Source organism: Lotus japonicus, chromosome 3 (genome assembly GCF_012489685.1).
Source record: "Lotus japonicus ecotype B-129 chromosome 3, LjGifu_v1.2".
NCBI classification, from domain to species: Eukaryota; Viridiplantae; Streptophyta; class Magnoliopsida; order Fabales; family Fabaceae; genus Lotus; species Lotus japonicus.
Window position 1 is genome coordinate 85346999 of NC_080043.1, and position 17341 is coordinate 85364339.

General features: G+C 36.7%; 4 protein-coding genes across 6 annotated transcripts; 3 read left to right on the forward strand and 1 right to left on the reverse strand.

The window, feature by feature from the left end:
* The first annotated feature begins 850 nt into the window (after nucleotides 1-850).
* On the forward strand, nucleotides 851-4127 carry LOC130746752 (QWRF motif-containing protein 3-like). 2 transcript variants are annotated; one of them, XM_057599470.1, is made up of 7 exons: nucleotides 851-2256; nucleotides 2361-2480; nucleotides 2570-2686; nucleotides 2927-3016; nucleotides 3099-3209; nucleotides 3304-3430; nucleotides 3730-4127. In XM_057599470.1, exons 1-6 carry the CDS (start codon nucleotides 1156-1158, stop codon nucleotides 3397-3399), a joined length of 1635 nt encoding a protein of 544 aa, XP_057455453.1. In that variant the 5' UTR covers nucleotides 851-1155; the 3' UTR covers nucleotides 3400-3430; nucleotides 3730-4127. The 2 variants fall into 2 exon arrangements, with proteins under 2 accessions (XP_057455453.1, XP_057455452.1); XM_057599469.1 differs by having other exon boundaries at nucleotides 3304-4127.
* Nucleotides 4128-4704: 577 nt separating this feature from the next.
* LOC130746753 (uncharacterized) lies at nucleotides 4705-7678 on the forward strand. 2 transcript variants are annotated; one of them, XM_057599471.1, is made up of 3 exons: nucleotides 4705-4828; nucleotides 5129-5553; nucleotides 6630-7678. In XM_057599471.1, exons 2-3 carry the CDS (start codon nucleotides 5157-5159, stop codon nucleotides 7142-7144), a joined length of 912 nt encoding a protein of 303 aa, XP_057455454.1. In that variant the 5' UTR covers nucleotides 4705-4828; nucleotides 5129-5156; the 3' UTR covers nucleotides 7145-7678. The 2 variants fall into 2 exon arrangements, with proteins under 2 accessions (XP_057455454.1, XP_057455455.1); XM_057599472.1 differs by lacking the exon at nucleotides 4705-4828 and having other exon boundaries at nucleotides 4913-5553.
* Nucleotides 7679-9424: 1746 nt separating this feature from the next.
* On the forward strand, nucleotides 9425-11731 carry LOC130746755 (uncharacterized). Its single transcript, XM_057599474.1, has 3 exons — nucleotides 9425-9572; nucleotides 10523-10934; nucleotides 11115-11731. Exons 1-3 carry the CDS (start codon nucleotides 9549-9551, stop codon nucleotides 11630-11632), a joined length of 954 nt encoding a protein of 317 aa, XP_057455457.1. The 5' UTR covers nucleotides 9425-9548; the 3' UTR covers nucleotides 11633-11731.
* Nucleotides 11732-11787: 56 nt separating this feature from the next.
* Nucleotides 11788-16855, reverse strand: LOC130746754 (beta-glucuronosyltransferase GlcAT14A-like). Its single transcript, XM_057599473.1, has 4 exons — nucleotides 15236-16855; nucleotides 12770-12845; nucleotides 12561-12676; nucleotides 11788-12417 (listed from the first exon to the last, which is right to left on the reverse strand). Exons 1-4 carry the CDS (start codon nucleotides 15837-15839, stop codon nucleotides 11909-11911), a joined length of 1305 nt encoding a protein of 434 aa, XP_057455456.1. The 5' UTR covers nucleotides 15840-16855; the 3' UTR covers nucleotides 11788-11908.
* Between the last annotated feature and the right edge of the window lie 486 nt (nucleotides 16856-17341).

Consider the following 17341-nt stretch of genomic DNA (forward strand, 5'->3'; position numbering starts at 1 on the left):
TCAATGTTATTTAAAATTGCTTATTGTATATAATGGAGAATTGTTTATTGTATACAATTCTAATGGAGAATTAAATTTTACAGGTCTAATTAACGAAATGTTAAATCAATACGTGTGTTTACTTTAGATATAGTTTAGACTCATATTAGCACATATTTCAATAGAAAACACATTTTTTCCCATATTCTCTTTTCTCTCTTCTCTTTTTCTCTTCTATAACAAATAAAACATTAATGTATAATCTATCTAGAGTACCAACAAAGTCCATCATAGTTGATAGATAAGTGCGTCTTTAAAATAAGGGTTCAAATTTTTGCTGAATGTATCAATAAAAGTTTGTTGAAAAGGGAAAAAATGCACTTTGTTGATCTCTATCTCCTCAATAGAGAGACGTGAATACCTTGTTAGAAAAAAAGAGTAAAGACTATTCATCCATAAAAGTTAAACTAAGACAACCCCTCACAAAATAGATACATAAGTCATCAACAACTGTATAAATATCCATCAAATACCTTATTTTTATCTATTTATCTCACTCACTTCTAATCACATCACATCATATATTACATATTTACATCTATTACTTTTCTCTATAATTATTTTTTTCTTTCTCTTGGTGTTTATTTAATCAACTAGGTGATTTATCATTTACCAAACATTTTCTCTCACAAATAGTAATGTTATGTTCATACCTCACTTTAGTAAAAAAGAGATGGAGAGAAAAAGAGATGAGAAAAAAATATGAGATGTAATATGAGATATAATACGAGGTAAAGAGAACATACAAACAAAATTAAATTGAAATGAAACAAATAGATATAACACCTCATTTTTGTTTGTGTGAATGAATAAAAGTTACAAAAAATAGAGAAAAAAAAGACCATTTAAAAATTTAAAAAATGTTGCAGGCCAAGAAGTAGTAGCTATTGAGTGACATTTTCACCCCTTGAAAACAGAGCTTCTCCCATTGCCAAACGTAAGAGACTCCTCATCCACCATCACTCTCCAAGTCTCAATCAACACTTCTTCACACGGAACAATAAGGGTACTCACGTCATTTCACCTCTTGCCGGCACTTATTTTGCCGCGCCATGCCATTTTCAACTCTCAACCGTTACATACAACACACAGCAACACACACCACCACCACCTCCGATGAAGACTCAGAAACCCCGTCAACACCGCAACCGCGAAGCCGGTTCACGCTTCACATCCTCGCCGGACCACTCACTCACCACCACCATAGAATCCATCGAATGCAATTCCCCTGCTCGACGCTCAACCGACACCCGTCGACACCACAAAATCACAGAGGACACAACCCTCACGCGCCGCCAACTCTGGCCTTCTACGGCGAAGAAAAACTCCGGCACCACCACCCTCGCCGATCACATCACCGAAGACAGAATCATCGAGCAACAACTCGATAACAAAAAAGAGAAATCCATCAGATTCTACTCCCATAGGGTTTCTAGCTCTGCAGGGTTTAACGATGTAACAACAGCGAGTAGCACCTTCAAGGAAAACGATCAACAACAACACGGTTCAGCTAGATTCTCAGGAAGATTTTTTGCTTCTTCAATTGGAGAATCATCACCTTCTTCTTCATTGAAGAAACAGGCTAATTCTGGTTCTGGTTCAATTCGTTCCACCATTGTTCCGGGAAGATTATCTCTCGATGAGAGAGCTAAACCTATCTCTTCTTCGAGGAGAATGTTGAATTCTCTTGATTTGGAATCTCAATCTGGTGATTCTGGGAAAACTTTGAGTCCAAGAAAATCAACAGGGGTGGAGGTTAAATCCAGGTTCAGGTCTAGAAGGGGAGCTTCGGATTCGAACATTGGGAATTTGGATGGTGATTCTTCTTCTGCGCTGAAGAAATCGGTTTTGAAATCGGCGATCAAGAGGGCTAATTCACTTGCAGGTTATAAGAGTTCTAAGTCTCAATGGGCTTTATCACCAGGAAGATCAGATTCACCTGCTATGTCAGTAGAAAACATGGAGAAACCAGTGTTGTTTTCAACTCCAACTAGTCCTGCTCCTTTTACCAAGGTGAAAGGAGTGGAGAAAATCCTCAATTTGGGTTTTGATTTCTTTAAAACTAAGAAATCATCTGTGGTTAATTCATCGCCTCTCGCTTTTGGAAACTCGGAGAATGTGCACCGGCTTCGTCTGCTTGATAATCGGTTGATTCAGTGGAGGTATGCAAATGCTAGAGCTCAAGTAGTGAATGCAAACATTTCTCATCATGCTGAGGTATAGGCATTGCTCATGATTTTCTCTAATTTGCAATCTTATATGAATAATGAGAAATTATGTGTTGTTATGTTAAAGTTTTCTGGATTTGTGATTATGTTCAGAGCAATTTGGTATGTGCTTGGGATACTCTCACAAAGTTGCGACAATCTGTTCTGAAAAAGAAGATACAATTTTACAGAGAAAAACTTGACATGAAGGTTGCTTTTATATTGTATTATCAAGTAAGTCATAAACCTAACTTAATTAAGATTTGTCAAGTTCATTATTTTAATGATTTCATTCATATTCAATGATATTGTTGATTTGGCAGATGAAATTACTAGAAGCTTGGGGAGGTATGGAAAGACAGCATGTATCAGCACTTAATGTGACCAAAGAGTGTTTGCATTCTGTTGTTTGCAGAGTTCCTCTTTTGGAGGGTGCTAAGGTAGGCAACTAAGTCCAATAAAAATTGATGTCTTGTTATAGGAAAAGTAAATATGCTAAGGTAGGTAACAAAGAACCCCTTGGATGCAAACTAAATAACACTTATTTTGAAGCTTATTTAGTGCATTTTCTAGTAGATAAGCTCCGATAAGTGCGTATTGAAATGAGTTTCAGGTCGAATAAAAACATTTAATGTCTTTGTTATAAGAAGAGTACATTGACACAGTTCTTATGCTTACAGGTGAACTTGCAATCAACATCCCTTGCCTTGCGGCAAGCATCTGATCTCACATCTTCCATCAAGTCAATACTAACAAGTTTTTCACCTCCAGTATGTTTGTAAATACTGTGCTAGTCCTATTATTGTTATATAATGAGGACCTAAATTGAAACAATTTTTTTTGCTTTATCAGCAGATTGATAAGACTGCTGCAATGGTATCAGAATTAGCAAAAGTTGTAGCACTAGAGAAACAACTCATAGAAGAATTCTATGATCTTTTCCAGGCCACATCTGTCTTCGAGGTAACCAAACATGTTCTAATTGCTTATATGTTGCTTGGACATAAAATCTTCATGGTTTAGCTGTGGTTAATTTTATCAAAATATATGTTGGCAGATTCAAGAAAGCAGTGTGAAATGCAATCTCGTTCAGCTTGAAAGTTGGCAGCAGAAATATAAACAGCGACAATTACTATCAGAGATCACTACATAGATCTCTATGTTGATAAATTAGATGAGCAAAGGTAGCAGTTAACTACACATAAACCAGTAGTGAAATTTCAGTTTTCAAAGAAGTATAAGTATTGTTTGACAAATGTTGCTGGTATTGCAACTGCATATATATGGTCACCAAAACTACAATAGTTATTCTTTAATTTATGTTAGAATTTAAAATGAATCAAAATCATGTGTTAGACACTTATTATCTTCCTTCTTGTTCACATAAGAAGAATGCTCTTGGGACAATAATTAGGCTGATTATTGTGACTTGATCAGATAAATGGGCTCTACTCATGAAAAACAACAATTTCAACCCTTGTAGAATTGATGGACGATAAAGCATTTGATAATAAACTAAATGGTGTCCCCTGCCACATGTGAGGATTTAGCTGCGATTGTTAATGGCGATTCTGTTTCTGGTGAGGTCATGCCCATGGTTTCTCCTATTCCCTCGGCTCCGAGCAAGTTTGTGGGGTTGGAGTTTGGTGGAGGTGACGAGGAGACTATTTGCGGTCTTGAAATGGAATTGAAGGAGCTATAACTACCTTGAGCATTGGAATTTTCTTTCTTTTATTTTTTGGTTTGATTATGGTACAAGTGTTTGATTTTTGGCTCTTTTGGTGTTGTCTTTCCTTTGAAGGGTTGGAGGATTCCCCCCCCCCCCTTCATTGACCTGTTTTTTACTAGGTCTGTAATCATTTTCTGGTTTTGAGATGAAGTCCTCCGACTTCTTATCAATATTTTTGGTTTAAAAAAAAAACTAATTGAATAAGTAGAGTTAGCTTATAAATATTTCTCGTCCTCAAATGATAGTTAAGTGGTAAGAGCTTGCGGATATATGAGTTTGAGATGAATATTTTTGATATTTTTCTGCCCAAAATTTCATGGTCGTGTTGCTAATATTGAACTTGGGGTGACAAAAACAAGCAGTTTGCCCGCTGAACTACACAATTTAATAACAATAATATGGACTGACTTATGTTAAATTGGAAAAATAAATTCAACATTTGACAAACAAAGGAGTGGCGGATTTGAACGTTGAACTTATGGTGGCAACACAAGTCATTTGTCAGTTGAGCCAAGCGATTTAATATTTATCCATTATGAATAATTAGTTTAGTAAAACTTACATGAGAAAAAAATTCCCAAGCTCAGGTGGGACAGTCCTCACGGAGATCTCTATTTTCAGGTGGAAATTATCATCCTATATGAGAGGGATTGGGTTTGGGGTAGAGGTGGGGTATGTATAACCCACTAGGCCATGATTAGAACTCAGCAGGCTTGGCTTTTTTATCCATGTTGTTATTAGCCCACTAGCACCAAAATTGCACCAAACAAATATTTTCTTAGGTTTCTAGTGCGTGAGAATTGAGATTTCTCTGTTTCACCCCAGACTCAGATCAACCGAATTACCGGAACAGGTATCTTAATCTTAATTTATTACAATTGTCGTTGCTTGTCCATTTTTAAGATATTTTTGGTTTAAATTTTCTCCTTTCATACCATATGATGAACGAGCAATTTTCTGAGAGGGTGGAAAACATAGTTGATTATTTTTTTGCTTGTGAGTTCTGATGGTGTTTCCTCAAATGTTTAAAAAAGTAAACAAAAATAACCTTTGGTGATAAGGTTTTGTTTGTGGTGGGGGTTGTGGTCTAAAATGGATTATTATGGGCACTGGTTTTGTGGTGAATGAGTGAGTCATTGTTGTTATTGTGCAGTGTGTGATTGCAAAGAAGAAGGAAAAAAATGTTAAAGTCCATTCTAGGTTGCTGCAAGGTATACATATCAGAGAGCAGAAACAGGAGTGCATTGGAATCAATTGAAAAAGCTGCCAAGCTTTTCCCCTTAGCTCCCATTGTTAACAAGTTTGAAGATGTGGCCTACAATAGAGTTGGTTACACCCTTGTCTCTCAGTTGGATTTGGATCCAGTGCAGTCTACTGGGCCATGCCACTTGAAAAATGCAGTGCTTGCTATGGTGAAAGCTGCCTTTGACAGCATTGACTTTCAACAACACACTGGAACTCATCCTAGACTTGGAGTTGTGGACCATATATGTTTTCACCCACTTGCTGAAGCTTCCTTGAATCAAGCTGCTAGCACTGCTAGGTGTTTAGCTATGGACATGGGTTCTAATCTGCAAGGTTAGTAGGATTGCTTTGAAGGGTCACATTGTATGATATTTAATTACATGTGGGCTGAGAATGTTATTTCTTGGAAAGGGTTTGTGTTGGATATCTCAGTAAACAAAGTGAATTTAGTTCTAGCCATTCAGGAAGAAGCTCTTGAATATGAAAATTGATCAGTCTCTGCCCATTATGTAATATTAAATAAATCCACTCCACTTGCTCTTTAGTCTTTACTAATTACCAGAAGCCACTTCTTTCACCATTGCCATTACTGTATAGCTACTTTTAACTTATATTATAGAATTATGCTGCATCAAAAGCTAAAGGGTAGTCTGTGGAGCCTTAGCAGGAAGTTAGAAGTTGAATACTATTTACTTAATTCAGAGTTCATATGTTATTTACTATATTTTAGAGGCCAAAGTCATGATGTGGGTCAGATTTTGGGTGGCTTGTGTACTCTAGGAGAAATAAGAAAATAGCCAGTCAGAATTAGGAGTAGGACAGTTATGCAGCGGTTATTTAATTATAGTATGTTTTAGGATAGTTATGTAGTAGTTATTTAATTTTATAATAGGGAAGTTGTGATATGAGTAGTTCTATAGTTATTTAGCAGTTATTAGCAGTATGTGGTGTAGTTATAGGAGGAAATGGGCAAAGTTTCTGTTGTATTCTGTTTTATTGTGTGTAAGGTTGAGAATAATTGTCTCAGAGTAGAGACTTGGTGCCAAAGATGGTAGATCAATTTCTCTACCAGAATTGTGTACTTGTGAATTCTGAGCATTTCAGTAAATTTCTCTTTCAAACCCTACTATATACATGTGAAATAAGTATATCCTTGTCAATTTTATGAAGAAATTTCTGGAACCTCATTCTGTTTGATTGTTGGTCAATAATTATGTCTTCTGTCAAATTCTTCTTAGCTCCCATGTTTCAAATTGTTGGATTTTTACTTGTTCTTACCTGACTGATTTCAGGATCACTACTTTATACACTTACAAAGAGATTATGAAACTATCTTTAGTTTGTCAAATGTCAATCATCTTTCTAAATTAATTTATTTCCATGGCATTGATCATTAAAATCACATGCAGTTCCTACTTTTCTATATGGAGCAGCCCATGAAGAAGGGAGGACACTTGATTCAATCAGAAGGATATTTGGTTATTTTAAGCCAAATTCTTCCGAAAACCAGTGGATTGGGGGGCTAAAATCAGATTCTTTGCCACTGAAGCCTGATAGTGGTCCATTTCAAATAACTCCATCAAAAGGTGTTGTGGTCATTGGAGCTACCAATTGGGTTGACAACTACAATGTCGCTCTACTTTCTTCTGATATCAGTGCTGCTAGTCGGATCGCGAAACGGGTTAGTGGAAGAGGTGGTGGACTTCCTACTGTGCAGGCCATGGCACTTGCACATGGTGAAGGTGTCACTGAGGTAGCCTGTAATTTGTTGGATCCAAAGAAAGTTGGCGGTGAAAGAGTACAACAAGAAGTTGAGCGCCTCGCAAAGGAAGAAGGTATTTCTGTAGGGAGAGGATACTATACCGATATTTCGCAGGAAGAAATAGTTAAGAGTTACTTGAAGCTGATTGAAGTGAGAAGTTGATGTCAAAGAACCTTAGTTTTAACTGTATAAAAGATCTGCCAAATATTTCTGAGAGGGAAAATTACTTTCTCATGCACTAGGAATATTTTTGGCATTTCGTGAACATCTATTACAGGGTCAATGTGGCATTACCTTGAAATTGAGATTGGAAAGATTTATGGAGGAATTTTTCATATGAAGCTCATCCTAGAATTTTTATCTTCGTTTTCAAGTGATCATGAAACTGACCCTGAAGGATTTCATTCTGGATTCTCACATGCTTACCAGTTTTGCATATCCTTCCACTGGACAGTTCTGTGTGTACTACATAAAATGGTGGGTGAACCTGACCTTATTGACGCCTCTCAGTTAGTTGCCATGTTTGGTACTGGAAAAATTACTTATCATTTTATTAGAATGAGAATTTAAATATGCTATAAGATGAGAAACGGGTTTGACCAAGAATGAGTTTAGGTGACATTGTCCATGAAAGATACTTCAGGTAAAATTACTTTTTCCTATTATTATGATTGAGAAAAAAAATGAATTCATTCATTCACTGTGTAGTTTATACACAATGTACTACTGACTTGTAAAACAGAATAACAGGAAGGAAAAAAGAGAAAGAAAGAAACCAACAAACGAACTAACTTTCTAACCAGGAAAATAAACTGATTTCACATCAGTTAACAGCTATTCTTTCTGAATTAGAAAGAAACATGGACATTGATAGAACATGGTTCAATTGATATATCTTCTGAATCTTTTTGGAGGTCAATTTCTAATAGTGTTGTTCTTGGAGTATTAGCTAATCACTATTTATCAATCACAACGCCTTCCAATACTTTAGTTGGCTACTACTGTTACAAATTTATGGTCAGTCAATACTTGTGACTTCACTAATTACAGACTTTACGAGATCCCAATCGCATAGTTTTGACATCTTGGCATTACATAGTCACTTATTATGTGGGAACACAAATCCTCAACGCACGGAGCCTTAAAATGCTAACTGTAGCTTAAAGAGACTTCAATGCCATGTTCCTTGATCATCCCAAAACTTGAATTGTTTTTATTAAAGTCCTTATGCTATTATCTGGGTGCTGTAATTTACGTGAAATTATAAGTTTTAATCTACTAACTCCACTGTATTAAAAATAAAATAAAATCATACTTTTATTTTTGTATAAAAATCTTTATCCAATGCAAAAGATTTTTTTTTCTTCCTTTTAATCAAACACTCTTCTACATAGTCCTCAAATAATAGCTTAAGTGGTAAGAGATAGGTAACATATGAGTCCTAAAAAAAACACTTCTATAGATAAATTTATTTATTAAAAATTACGGTGTAACTTTTGGTAAAATCACGTTTGGCAATCACCAATGTAATTTTTTTATTATTTTGGGGATGACTCCTATTTGTAGATTAAAAAATACTTAACCAGCTAAAGGAAGATCCAAATCAGGGATCACTCTCACAATTATGTGGGCTTTGAGGTAACTATTAAAATACTGGTAAAGTATACATAGAAAACGATAGAATACGTTTTGTGATGCTTATATGAGTTATTATTTATTAAAGAGAAATAGAGTTGACAATTTCGTTTTTAGAAGAATAAAACTCTTTTGTATAAAATGTCAGTATAGTTAGTTATTAACTGACATTTTATCTAATTTTATGTTCTAATTTGATAAACATTTTACATAATTAGAGATCGCAAAAGTATTGTCTAAGTCCAGTAATGAGCTTGTCAGTGTCTAACTGGTTTAGAGACTAGTCATGCTTTCAGGAGTTTTCCTTTCTTTTTGTGTTGCGTTGTATTTTTCAGCTTGATTTTTTCTTTGTATGAGGCTGAAGTACCCCTTGTACTTCATTTTAATATAATGTTTGACTTATTAAAAAGAAACCATTGAATCGAGTAATGCCAAGATGAGTTATAGAAAACGTATGAGTTTATATCTGCTTCAATAAATTGAAGTTGCTTGAACCGTTTCACATGGAAAAAAGGTTAATTATGCAAGTCATTTACGTTAAATACTTTATTTATCATAAAACGTATCTTCTTATATTGATTATATACGTCAAAAATCACTTGTTTAGATTATCCATTGATAATTTCTTGTTGCTGTTTCTCTAAATCTCCTAATCCATAAGGTCATTCCATAACTAGAGGTATTGAATAAGCAACATGGAATTCATGCTTTGAGAAACTTGTCTTGTTTCCTTGTTTGATAATTAAGTGACGATGCACCACGTGGCCACATTGGCTTGATGATGTTGATATCTTCTACCATATGAAAATGACTGATATATATATATACTAGTTCCCTGTCTATGTATTATTAACTCCCACTGCTGACACGAGTTCACATTTTCTAATTTCTATTCTCACACAGGTTGCAGCTGGAGTACTGGAGGATCACCATGGATTTCAATTTCACTACCAAGGTCAGAAAATCTCCTTCCTTATCTTCTTCTCTCTCTTTTTCTTCAGTGATCTTATAATATATAGATGATACTAGCTAGTTACTATATATATTGATTCATTAACTGATTAAGCAAATGGGTGAAATTTACATATGGTTCTTATGCCCCCTAGTATGATTTATTTCTTAATTTCTCCTCTGAACTTCTATTTTCCTATTGTGAAATGTTAGTCATATGCAAAGAGAAGGGAAGGAACTAAGAAAGGGACAAATAGGTTGCAGTGAGTAATTTTGTTTGCCTTCCAGATTTCTTGTTTCAGCTGAATTAAGACATATAATGCAAAAACAGAAACTGATAATCTGAACAGAAAATAACATATATATGTATATTTACAGAGTATAGTTGGTTAAATTTAAACTATGGAGCATCAATCTTTCATCAATGAAACTTCATCTTTACACATTCTTTCTTCCACACATCTCTAGTTTGTCTTCAAGTATTTTGACTTTTTGTCACCCAGGAGCCAGAAATCTCTCCTCAATCATGTTCCTGTTCAACAATTTATAGTTTTTATTTAATTTCTTATCCTCTAGAAGTCTAGAAACTACTTAAATATCCCAAGAAAAAAAAAGAAAAAGACACCTACCTGTGTTAGGAAATGTGGATAAGAAGGCACTTTATTTTTTATTTTTTCAGTGCTAAATATATTAGCGATTGGCAGTGGTCCACGTGTAGTTTAATAATAATAAATATCACATGCGATACACGTTCAGACAATCTTGCATGTAGATTTCAGAACTAAAATCATGTAGTAGCATAAAAGAAAATCAATAATTGAAATATGAGAAACCTTAATTGCAAATGCATTCATAGAAATTCATCCGCTATTGATTCTGAAGTCAAAATTAATTACGCAGGAAGTTATCTTAGTAGCTTTCCAATTTCTAACTCATGTACTCTCTTTTTTCTAGGAGCAAAAGAAAGCTGTGGACCAATCCATGTTACTGTGCTGCAAGTTCTTCATCTCTGAATCGCGCAACATTGCCACACTTGATGCAATTGAACGAGCTGCGAGGTTGAACCCGGAAGCAGTACTTGTGAACAAGTTTCCTGATCGAGCTTACAACAGGGTAAGGTACACCCTTGTGTCATATGTTCTGCATGACTGCACTGGAAATGCCATATACAGTCCCTTGCAACAAACTGTGGTGGCCATGGCTGAGGTTGCGTTCAACGCCATCAACCTTGAATTGCATGACGGGGCTCACCCCCGCTTAGGCACGGTGGATGACATTGTTTTCCATCCACTTGCTCGCGCATCGCTGGATGAGGCAGCGTGGCTGGCCAAAGCTGTTGCAGCAGACATTGGCAACCGATTCAGTGGTAAGTCACTAATTACTAATAACATGTTTGAGTAAGCTTCTCTTTCATCAAAATCAATTCAAAAACTTCTCACATAAACTTTCGCCCATTATTATTCTCGCTCCATAATCAATTGTAGAAGGATTTATGTGCATACACTAAATCCACTCACACCGCTTTTCTTGTATTTGTAAAATGCAGTGCCTGTATTTCTGTATGCTGCAGCACACCCAACTGGGAAGGAACTTGACACCATAAGGCGAGAGCTTGGATACTACCGGCCAAATTTCATGGGAAACCAATGGGGAGGATGGACTATGCCAGAGAGCCTATCACAGCTGCCTGATGAAGGACCCATTACTGTTTCAAGAGCTAAAGGCATCACAATGATCGGAGCACGCCCTTGGGTCACCCTCTACAACATACCAATCATGTCCACTGATGTATCAGCAGCACGTCGGATTGCGAGGAAGGTCAGCGCTCGTGGCGGCGGGCTTCCCAAGGTGCAAACACTAGGTCTTGTTCACGGTGAGGATTCAACCGAAATAGCGTGCATGCTGTTGGAGCGTAACCAGATTGGAGCTGACACGGTTCAGAACCGGGTTGAGATGCTGGCGGCACAGGAAGGGTTGGACGTAGAAAAAGGATATTTCACTGACTTTTCTCCAGAAATGATTTTAGAAAAGTACAAGAACCTAGTCTCTGTTAAGAGACCATGATTTTAACTTTAGACTTGTGGATACACAATAAAATTACCAAACTCTGAGATTTTCATTGGCTTTGCCATTCAGTAAATAAGAAAGCTGTGATTACCTCAATAGTTAGCTTGAAAACTGAAGCCTGTGGCTTCTAACTTTGAACCTAGAGTATCAACTTATAGAAAACAAAACAAAATTCTGACCTTTTGCATCTTGAATACATGACTATATAAGGCACGCTTATGAGTTATGTACACTTAACCTTATCATGGTTTGAGGGTTACACTTACACCTTCATCACAAACATTGCTTGCTTTGAAAATCTTTAGACAACAGTGTCTGAAGCAGTTCACTCAGCCTCTCAGCACCAGGGCCTGGCCTAAACACTGTATCGTTGCCACGCAATGAACACGGGTCTGCCCCACCATCTGAGGAGCCAATGCACCATGCCCCAGGTGAAAATCTATGTGTGCGGCCCAGGAGTTCTTTGTCAATCTTGTCGAGGACAAGATCATCCTTCGCAAACTTCCGGGCAAAGGGAGCCTTGCTTTTAACCATTTTGTCAAAGTCCTTCATAGTCAATGAGATGGGATGCTGTTTTGGGGGAGTGTCCCAAGCAATGTAGTGAAGATCATGGCTTACTGCAGTGCGGCGAAACTCCTCGGTGTTACAGATGACAGTGTGAAAATAACCCTCTGCGGAGGAGATAAAATTTGTATAGTACATGAGGATAGTCCGTGGAAGGTTATTCCATCCCCATATACAGTACTCCAAATAGGACCTGGTCAGCACAACCCAAGCTGAACCTGTTTCAAGGAAGAATCAACTAATCTAATAGTGAAGTAATGTTAATTTAAGCTAACTAGCTAACTAGATAATAATAAACTTACCACTCTTTAGTGTTACTTAGTACAATGTTTAAAGTAGAAATGAAGCAATATATGCTTACCAGTAAACAACTTAAAAGATGTAGGAAGTGTCCTTCGTTGAGTAGTCCATGCAATATCAGATTTTTTGGACAAGTAAAGGCCAGGATCAACAACAATCGGCCTCGCTCGATGGCTCCTGAGCACATAAACAGCGAGACAGAGTAATCACAATCAGTAACCAGGAGGGGTGTATATTACAGTAATTTTAATTTTATAATAATTAGCTTACAGTTTCCAACCAGCAATTCGTGTATGTTCAATGAAATTGAGGTCTCTTGACAGATTAGAGAAAATATGAAGCAAATCTGAAAAAACAAGAAACAAACACATGACTTCATAAGAAGATTCAAGAAGGGTTATAAACAAATGATATAGCTCAGACAACCGTGACTAAATGCAGATATTAGTACTTAGGTCACACTATCTATAGATACCCATGACCATGATATTAAACTCCGTAAATAAAAGGAAATATTTACATTTGGATCAGACTTCAGATGTAGTCATGAAACAGGCAAGTATTTTGTGAGACAGAGATTCTACATACCTAATATGTCAACATGGCAACAACAGAACAACTGAATGGTAGCAACCTAGAGGGAATTACATTAATTGTGAATATATGAGCCTAAGCATACACAAATGAGATGACATTTACTGATCAGCCACAATTAAGAGTTAAAATGATAATAGAGATGGTGTTGCGTGTCTTCTTTGGAATGATGAATCGATAATGTATCTCTAGTGAGATGCAGAAGAATATCATGTAGGATAGAGAAGCACACTTTTATTCAATGTATTAAAAAGTAATAATAAATGGTTAATAAGGAACTAAACCAATCCCATGAGTGTAGACTGTGGAGTGAGAAAGCAGAGAGAGTGTAGACAAAGTGAATTACCACATCAGACACAATGTTAGACTAACTCAAAGTGGAAACGTAAATCAGAGTAAATTGATTTTGACCGAAGAAATTAAGCAGCTTCAAGTATAACAATCAATAATGGAGAAGATTGAGTTGAACATAAGTTGAAAGAGAGATTGATGAAGCTTCATTTAAGTAAATTCCATACATGTTTGACTTGATATATTGAAGATGGAATTAAACTAAACTAGGTTTTCCAAACACCATATGATAAGCTATCCGAATCTTTATAAATAACCATACAAAATATACCAAGAATAGTTGGAGCACATGACATGATGATGGCCAAAGATTCATAAGGTTACAAGATGCCCCAAAAAATCAATTTTCGGGTACTAGATATCTTCTCAGGGTTTCCTTCAATAATCATCCAACAACAATTGTATAGACTTGTAGATATAGTATAATTTAAGCCATCCATCTCAGATAACTATCTAGAATGTTGAACATATTTTATCATATGCTCCTGCACTACCATCATTTCCATTAGAACAATGATCAGTGTCATGAAAGTAAGAAACCTAATCATCATAAAAATCCATGCTGCCACATATACTCAAAATTGAAGTTGAGATCAGGGAAGATTCAACAACTGCTTAGATTATAGCGCACAGAAGTTTAGTGGAAAAGAAGTTCCAGACATCCCAAAAATCAATGGACATATTTTGCGAAAGAAAGGTCATAAATAGCTGCTGAGGTTAAAAATATCTTGAAAGCCCTTACAATAGTCATCTGAGCAACAGGTCACAGACCATGAATGTAATCCAGCAGGTATTAAAACTACAAAAGTGACGTTGTCCAGACAATCACCCACAGTGTGATGAAACGTGCATAGAGGAATTCCAAGTTTCCAACAGATATGCAAGGATGAAATACTAATGGGAGGATGCAACTCCAACAAATGTAGCAATGTATAGAATATCAGAATAGTCAGATTGTAGTTGAATCCAACTAGGATGACATATATTGACATTCTTGTTTAGAGGCAACATGGCCTAGCGAATTCTTGTCTTGCTTCAGGAGCATGATGCAACGTTGGACCACTCATCAAAACTAAAATTAGACCAGAATGGAAAAAAGGAAGATTGGAAGGAAGCATAGAAAGAAAACTTTCCAGAATTAGCAATGCAACTACAAATTAGAATTAACATAGAAACACAAAACAAAACCTGCAAATAAATGGCAAAAGAATTATCGTTATCTCAAGCCAACTTAAACTAGCTAAGCTCCTTGTTTCCTTTAAGGCCATAAAAGAGAGAGAGTGAGTACAATATATTTTGACAGTCTATAGTCCAATTAGTCCTGATCATTAATTGTTTTAACAAAATCATATGATGTTACATAGGATGATAGGAATCCATCTTGCTAGATCCACAATAATAAGAGAACAGATCAACTTTAACAATCTTCGGTCCTTCAAAGCTAACTTTACTAATATTTTCTGTTCTTAAAACAATAGTGCACAAGGGAAGCAGGACACAGCGAAAACAACGCATCAGAAAATAACAGGCGAACAACTGAAGTTCGTCTAACTAGTAAAATTTCAAAACACAACCAAGATTTTAAGATCACTTGTAAAACAGCATCATAAGTTTATACCAGAATGATAGGCTACTTATGTTTCCAGAAGTAGTAAAGGCTTCCTAGTAACTATATGTCTATATCCATCTAAAACTAAGAAGGCGATAGCCAATAGTTTCTGCAAGCATTTTTTACTAGAAGAACAGCCTATAACATCAAAAAGAAATCATTGAAAGGGATCAATTACTAACCATCCTGAGTCACAAGAGGATAATCTGAGGCACTGAGATTAATAAACCAGTTCCACTGTGAGCTCTCTTTCAATAATATCGCTATTGCTTGAAGTGTGGACGCAATCATCGTAGGACCCTTATAAGTCACCAAATTGGACTGTGACATAACACGCACATTCTCTATTTCTCGAAATATTGGATCAGCTTTCACTGTATTAGCCAATTCCAACCTCTCCCGGGGCGGCGCCTCGAGATCTAAATGCAAGATATACTGATTTCTTGGGTGATACACTGCCTCTAATGTCCTCATCATCCTATGACTATCACCCTTAGTGCCTGAAATAAGATATGCCAACCTAGGTGCCTCCATCTTCTGAACCACATTAGCATTAAGCGACCTTTCCAAATCTGATTCCACAAAATACTCACTAGAATCCTCCTCAGATCTTGATAATGCAATGATGTCAAACGGTGACTGCTCCGACCCGCCAGAAGAGCTACCTCTCCCCAATATAGCTGTCAAAACCAGACTAACAGATACCAGCAAGCTAGCAAAAAATGGGAGAACCCACTTCCTGTCACTATATAACCTTCCTGAATGAAAAATAGCATTTTTCCTCATGCTTTTTCAGAACTGGCAAATCAAAATCAAACTTTGAAACTGCTCACACCTGTCGGCAAGAACCAAGTCTCTATCTAAATTCAGCTCCAACAGATATGTTGCAAACAAGAAAGCAGCACCCCACAAATCTTTACAAGATAAGAATGCAGTGACAAAGTTTGGTGGCTGGCCAACAGAACCAAAACTAATCTTCTTTAGGAAGAATGGTTAGCACATAAGCAAAGGATCTAAGTTTTCATATAAAGATGCATGATTTGGGAGCTGAAATAACAAAAACTATAGGGTACAACTGAAACCTTTTGATTTGGGACCCAGCTCTCAGAAAATGGGCTCAGACATTATTAAAACTACCTCACCAGAAAAAGGAACAAACTTTTGAAAGTGTGTAACAAGTCACCCTTCAGTCTCTTTTTTCAAGTTACTCCAGCACTCTTGAGTTCAGATTTCAGCTTGGCAACATAGGATTCAAGTGGGGTAAAGTATTGGGGGAACAATATGGTTCATACCCAGAAGTGCAAGATGAGATAAAAAGGAAGATTCTGGGTGGGTAAAGGGAAAGGTGTAAATGCGGGATTGGTTTTGAGGATTTTAATGTAAATGCTTGGTTTACTTTTGATAACAATAAATAAACAAGTTTTTCATCAACCCAATGTAATGCTGGTATGTTTGGTAGCTGGAACATGAGGTCATGTCCGAGGATTTACTTTTTGGTTGTGTAAAGTTACATAAGGAGAGGTTGAGCCGGTTACAGGTATTTTCAAATTAAAAAAAAAATTCAAAATTTAGTTTTTTAAACAAAAGAAATTATTTTCTGGAAAAATCTACTTCATCTTCTTCTCTTTGTTCTCCAACCCTTCCCCTCACTGTACCACTCCCTCCGCCACCATCACCAACCTCTCGATCTCCATGCCACCACTATCACCCGGAAACCACCCTCAACACAGAAACCATGGCAGTGGGTAGGACGATGGGAGAGGGACGAGATTGTGAGGGAGAGAAGAGATGGTGGAGAATACACGATGAAGATGAGATTGGCAGGAGAAACTGACAAAATTTTATTTTCACTAAACTTTTTTATTTTTTATTTTTAAGAACGAAACGAACTTTTAAAAAATAAAATAAAATAACCGGGGAACCTGCTGCAAGAGGTCAGATTTGACAGATCCAGTTCGAAGTGGCCCAATTAGGCCCAATTAAATCATAGATGAATAAATGTGGCCGAACCAACATAACAGGTAGGGAAAAGGATCTGAATTGTAGCCATTAGGCCTGTCCATCGGTCGGGTTTGGTCGGTTTCGGGCCCAAAAAGCCCAAACCGGCCTAACCCGCACACACAAAACTGGGCCCGCAACCGACCGTGGGAAGTTTCGGTTTGGGTCGGTTGCGGGTTGCTCGGGTACCCGGCGGGTCGGGCGGGTTCTGTCGGGTTGGTTTTAAATTCGTTTGTGTCCTTTACTCCCAAATCTATTCCATTTTTTATTTTATTCAAACATTTTTACCA

Coding starts and splice junctions, on each gene's coding strand:
- LOC130746752 (XM_057599469.1), top strand. CDS start 1,156: ATGAAGACTCAGAAACCCCGTCAACACCGCAACCGCGAAGCCGGTTCA. Junction 2,257..2,360: donor ACATTTCTCATCATGCTGAG/GTATAGGCATTG, acceptor GATTATGTTCAG/AGCAATTTGGTATGTGCTTG. Junction 3,017..3,098: donor TAACAAGTTTTTCACCTCCA/GTATGTTTGTAA, acceptor TTGCTTTATCAG/CAGATTGATAAGACTGCTGC.
- LOC130746753 (XM_057599471.1), top strand. CDS start 5,157: ATGTTAAAGTCCATTCTAGGTTGCTGCAAGGTATACATATCAGAGAGC. Junction 5,554..6,629: donor CATGGGTTCTAATCTGCAAG/GTTAGTAGGATT, acceptor AATCACATGCAG/TTCCTACTTTTCTATATGGA.
- LOC130746755 (XM_057599474.1), top strand. CDS start 9,549: ATGGATTTCAATTTCACTACCAAG. Junction 9,573..10,522: donor ATTTCAATTTCACTACCAAG/GTCAGAAAATCT, acceptor TCTTTTTTCTAG/GAGCAAAAGAAAGCTGTGGA. Junction 10,935..11,114: donor CATTGGCAACCGATTCAGTG/GTAAGTCACTAA, acceptor TGTAAAATGCAG/TGCCTGTATTTCTGTATGCT.
- LOC130746754 (XM_057599473.1), bottom strand. CDS start 15,839: ATGAGGAAAAATGCTATTTTTCATTCAGGAAGGTTATATAGTGACAGG. Junction 12,677..12,769: donor CGAATTGCTGGTTGGAAACT/GTAAGCTAATTA, acceptor TTATGTGCTCAG/GAGCCATCGAGCGAGGCCGA. Junction 12,418..12,560: donor ATCTTTTAAGTTGTTTACTG/GTAAGCATATAT, acceptor TCCTTGAAACAG/GTTCAGCTTGGGTTGTGCTG.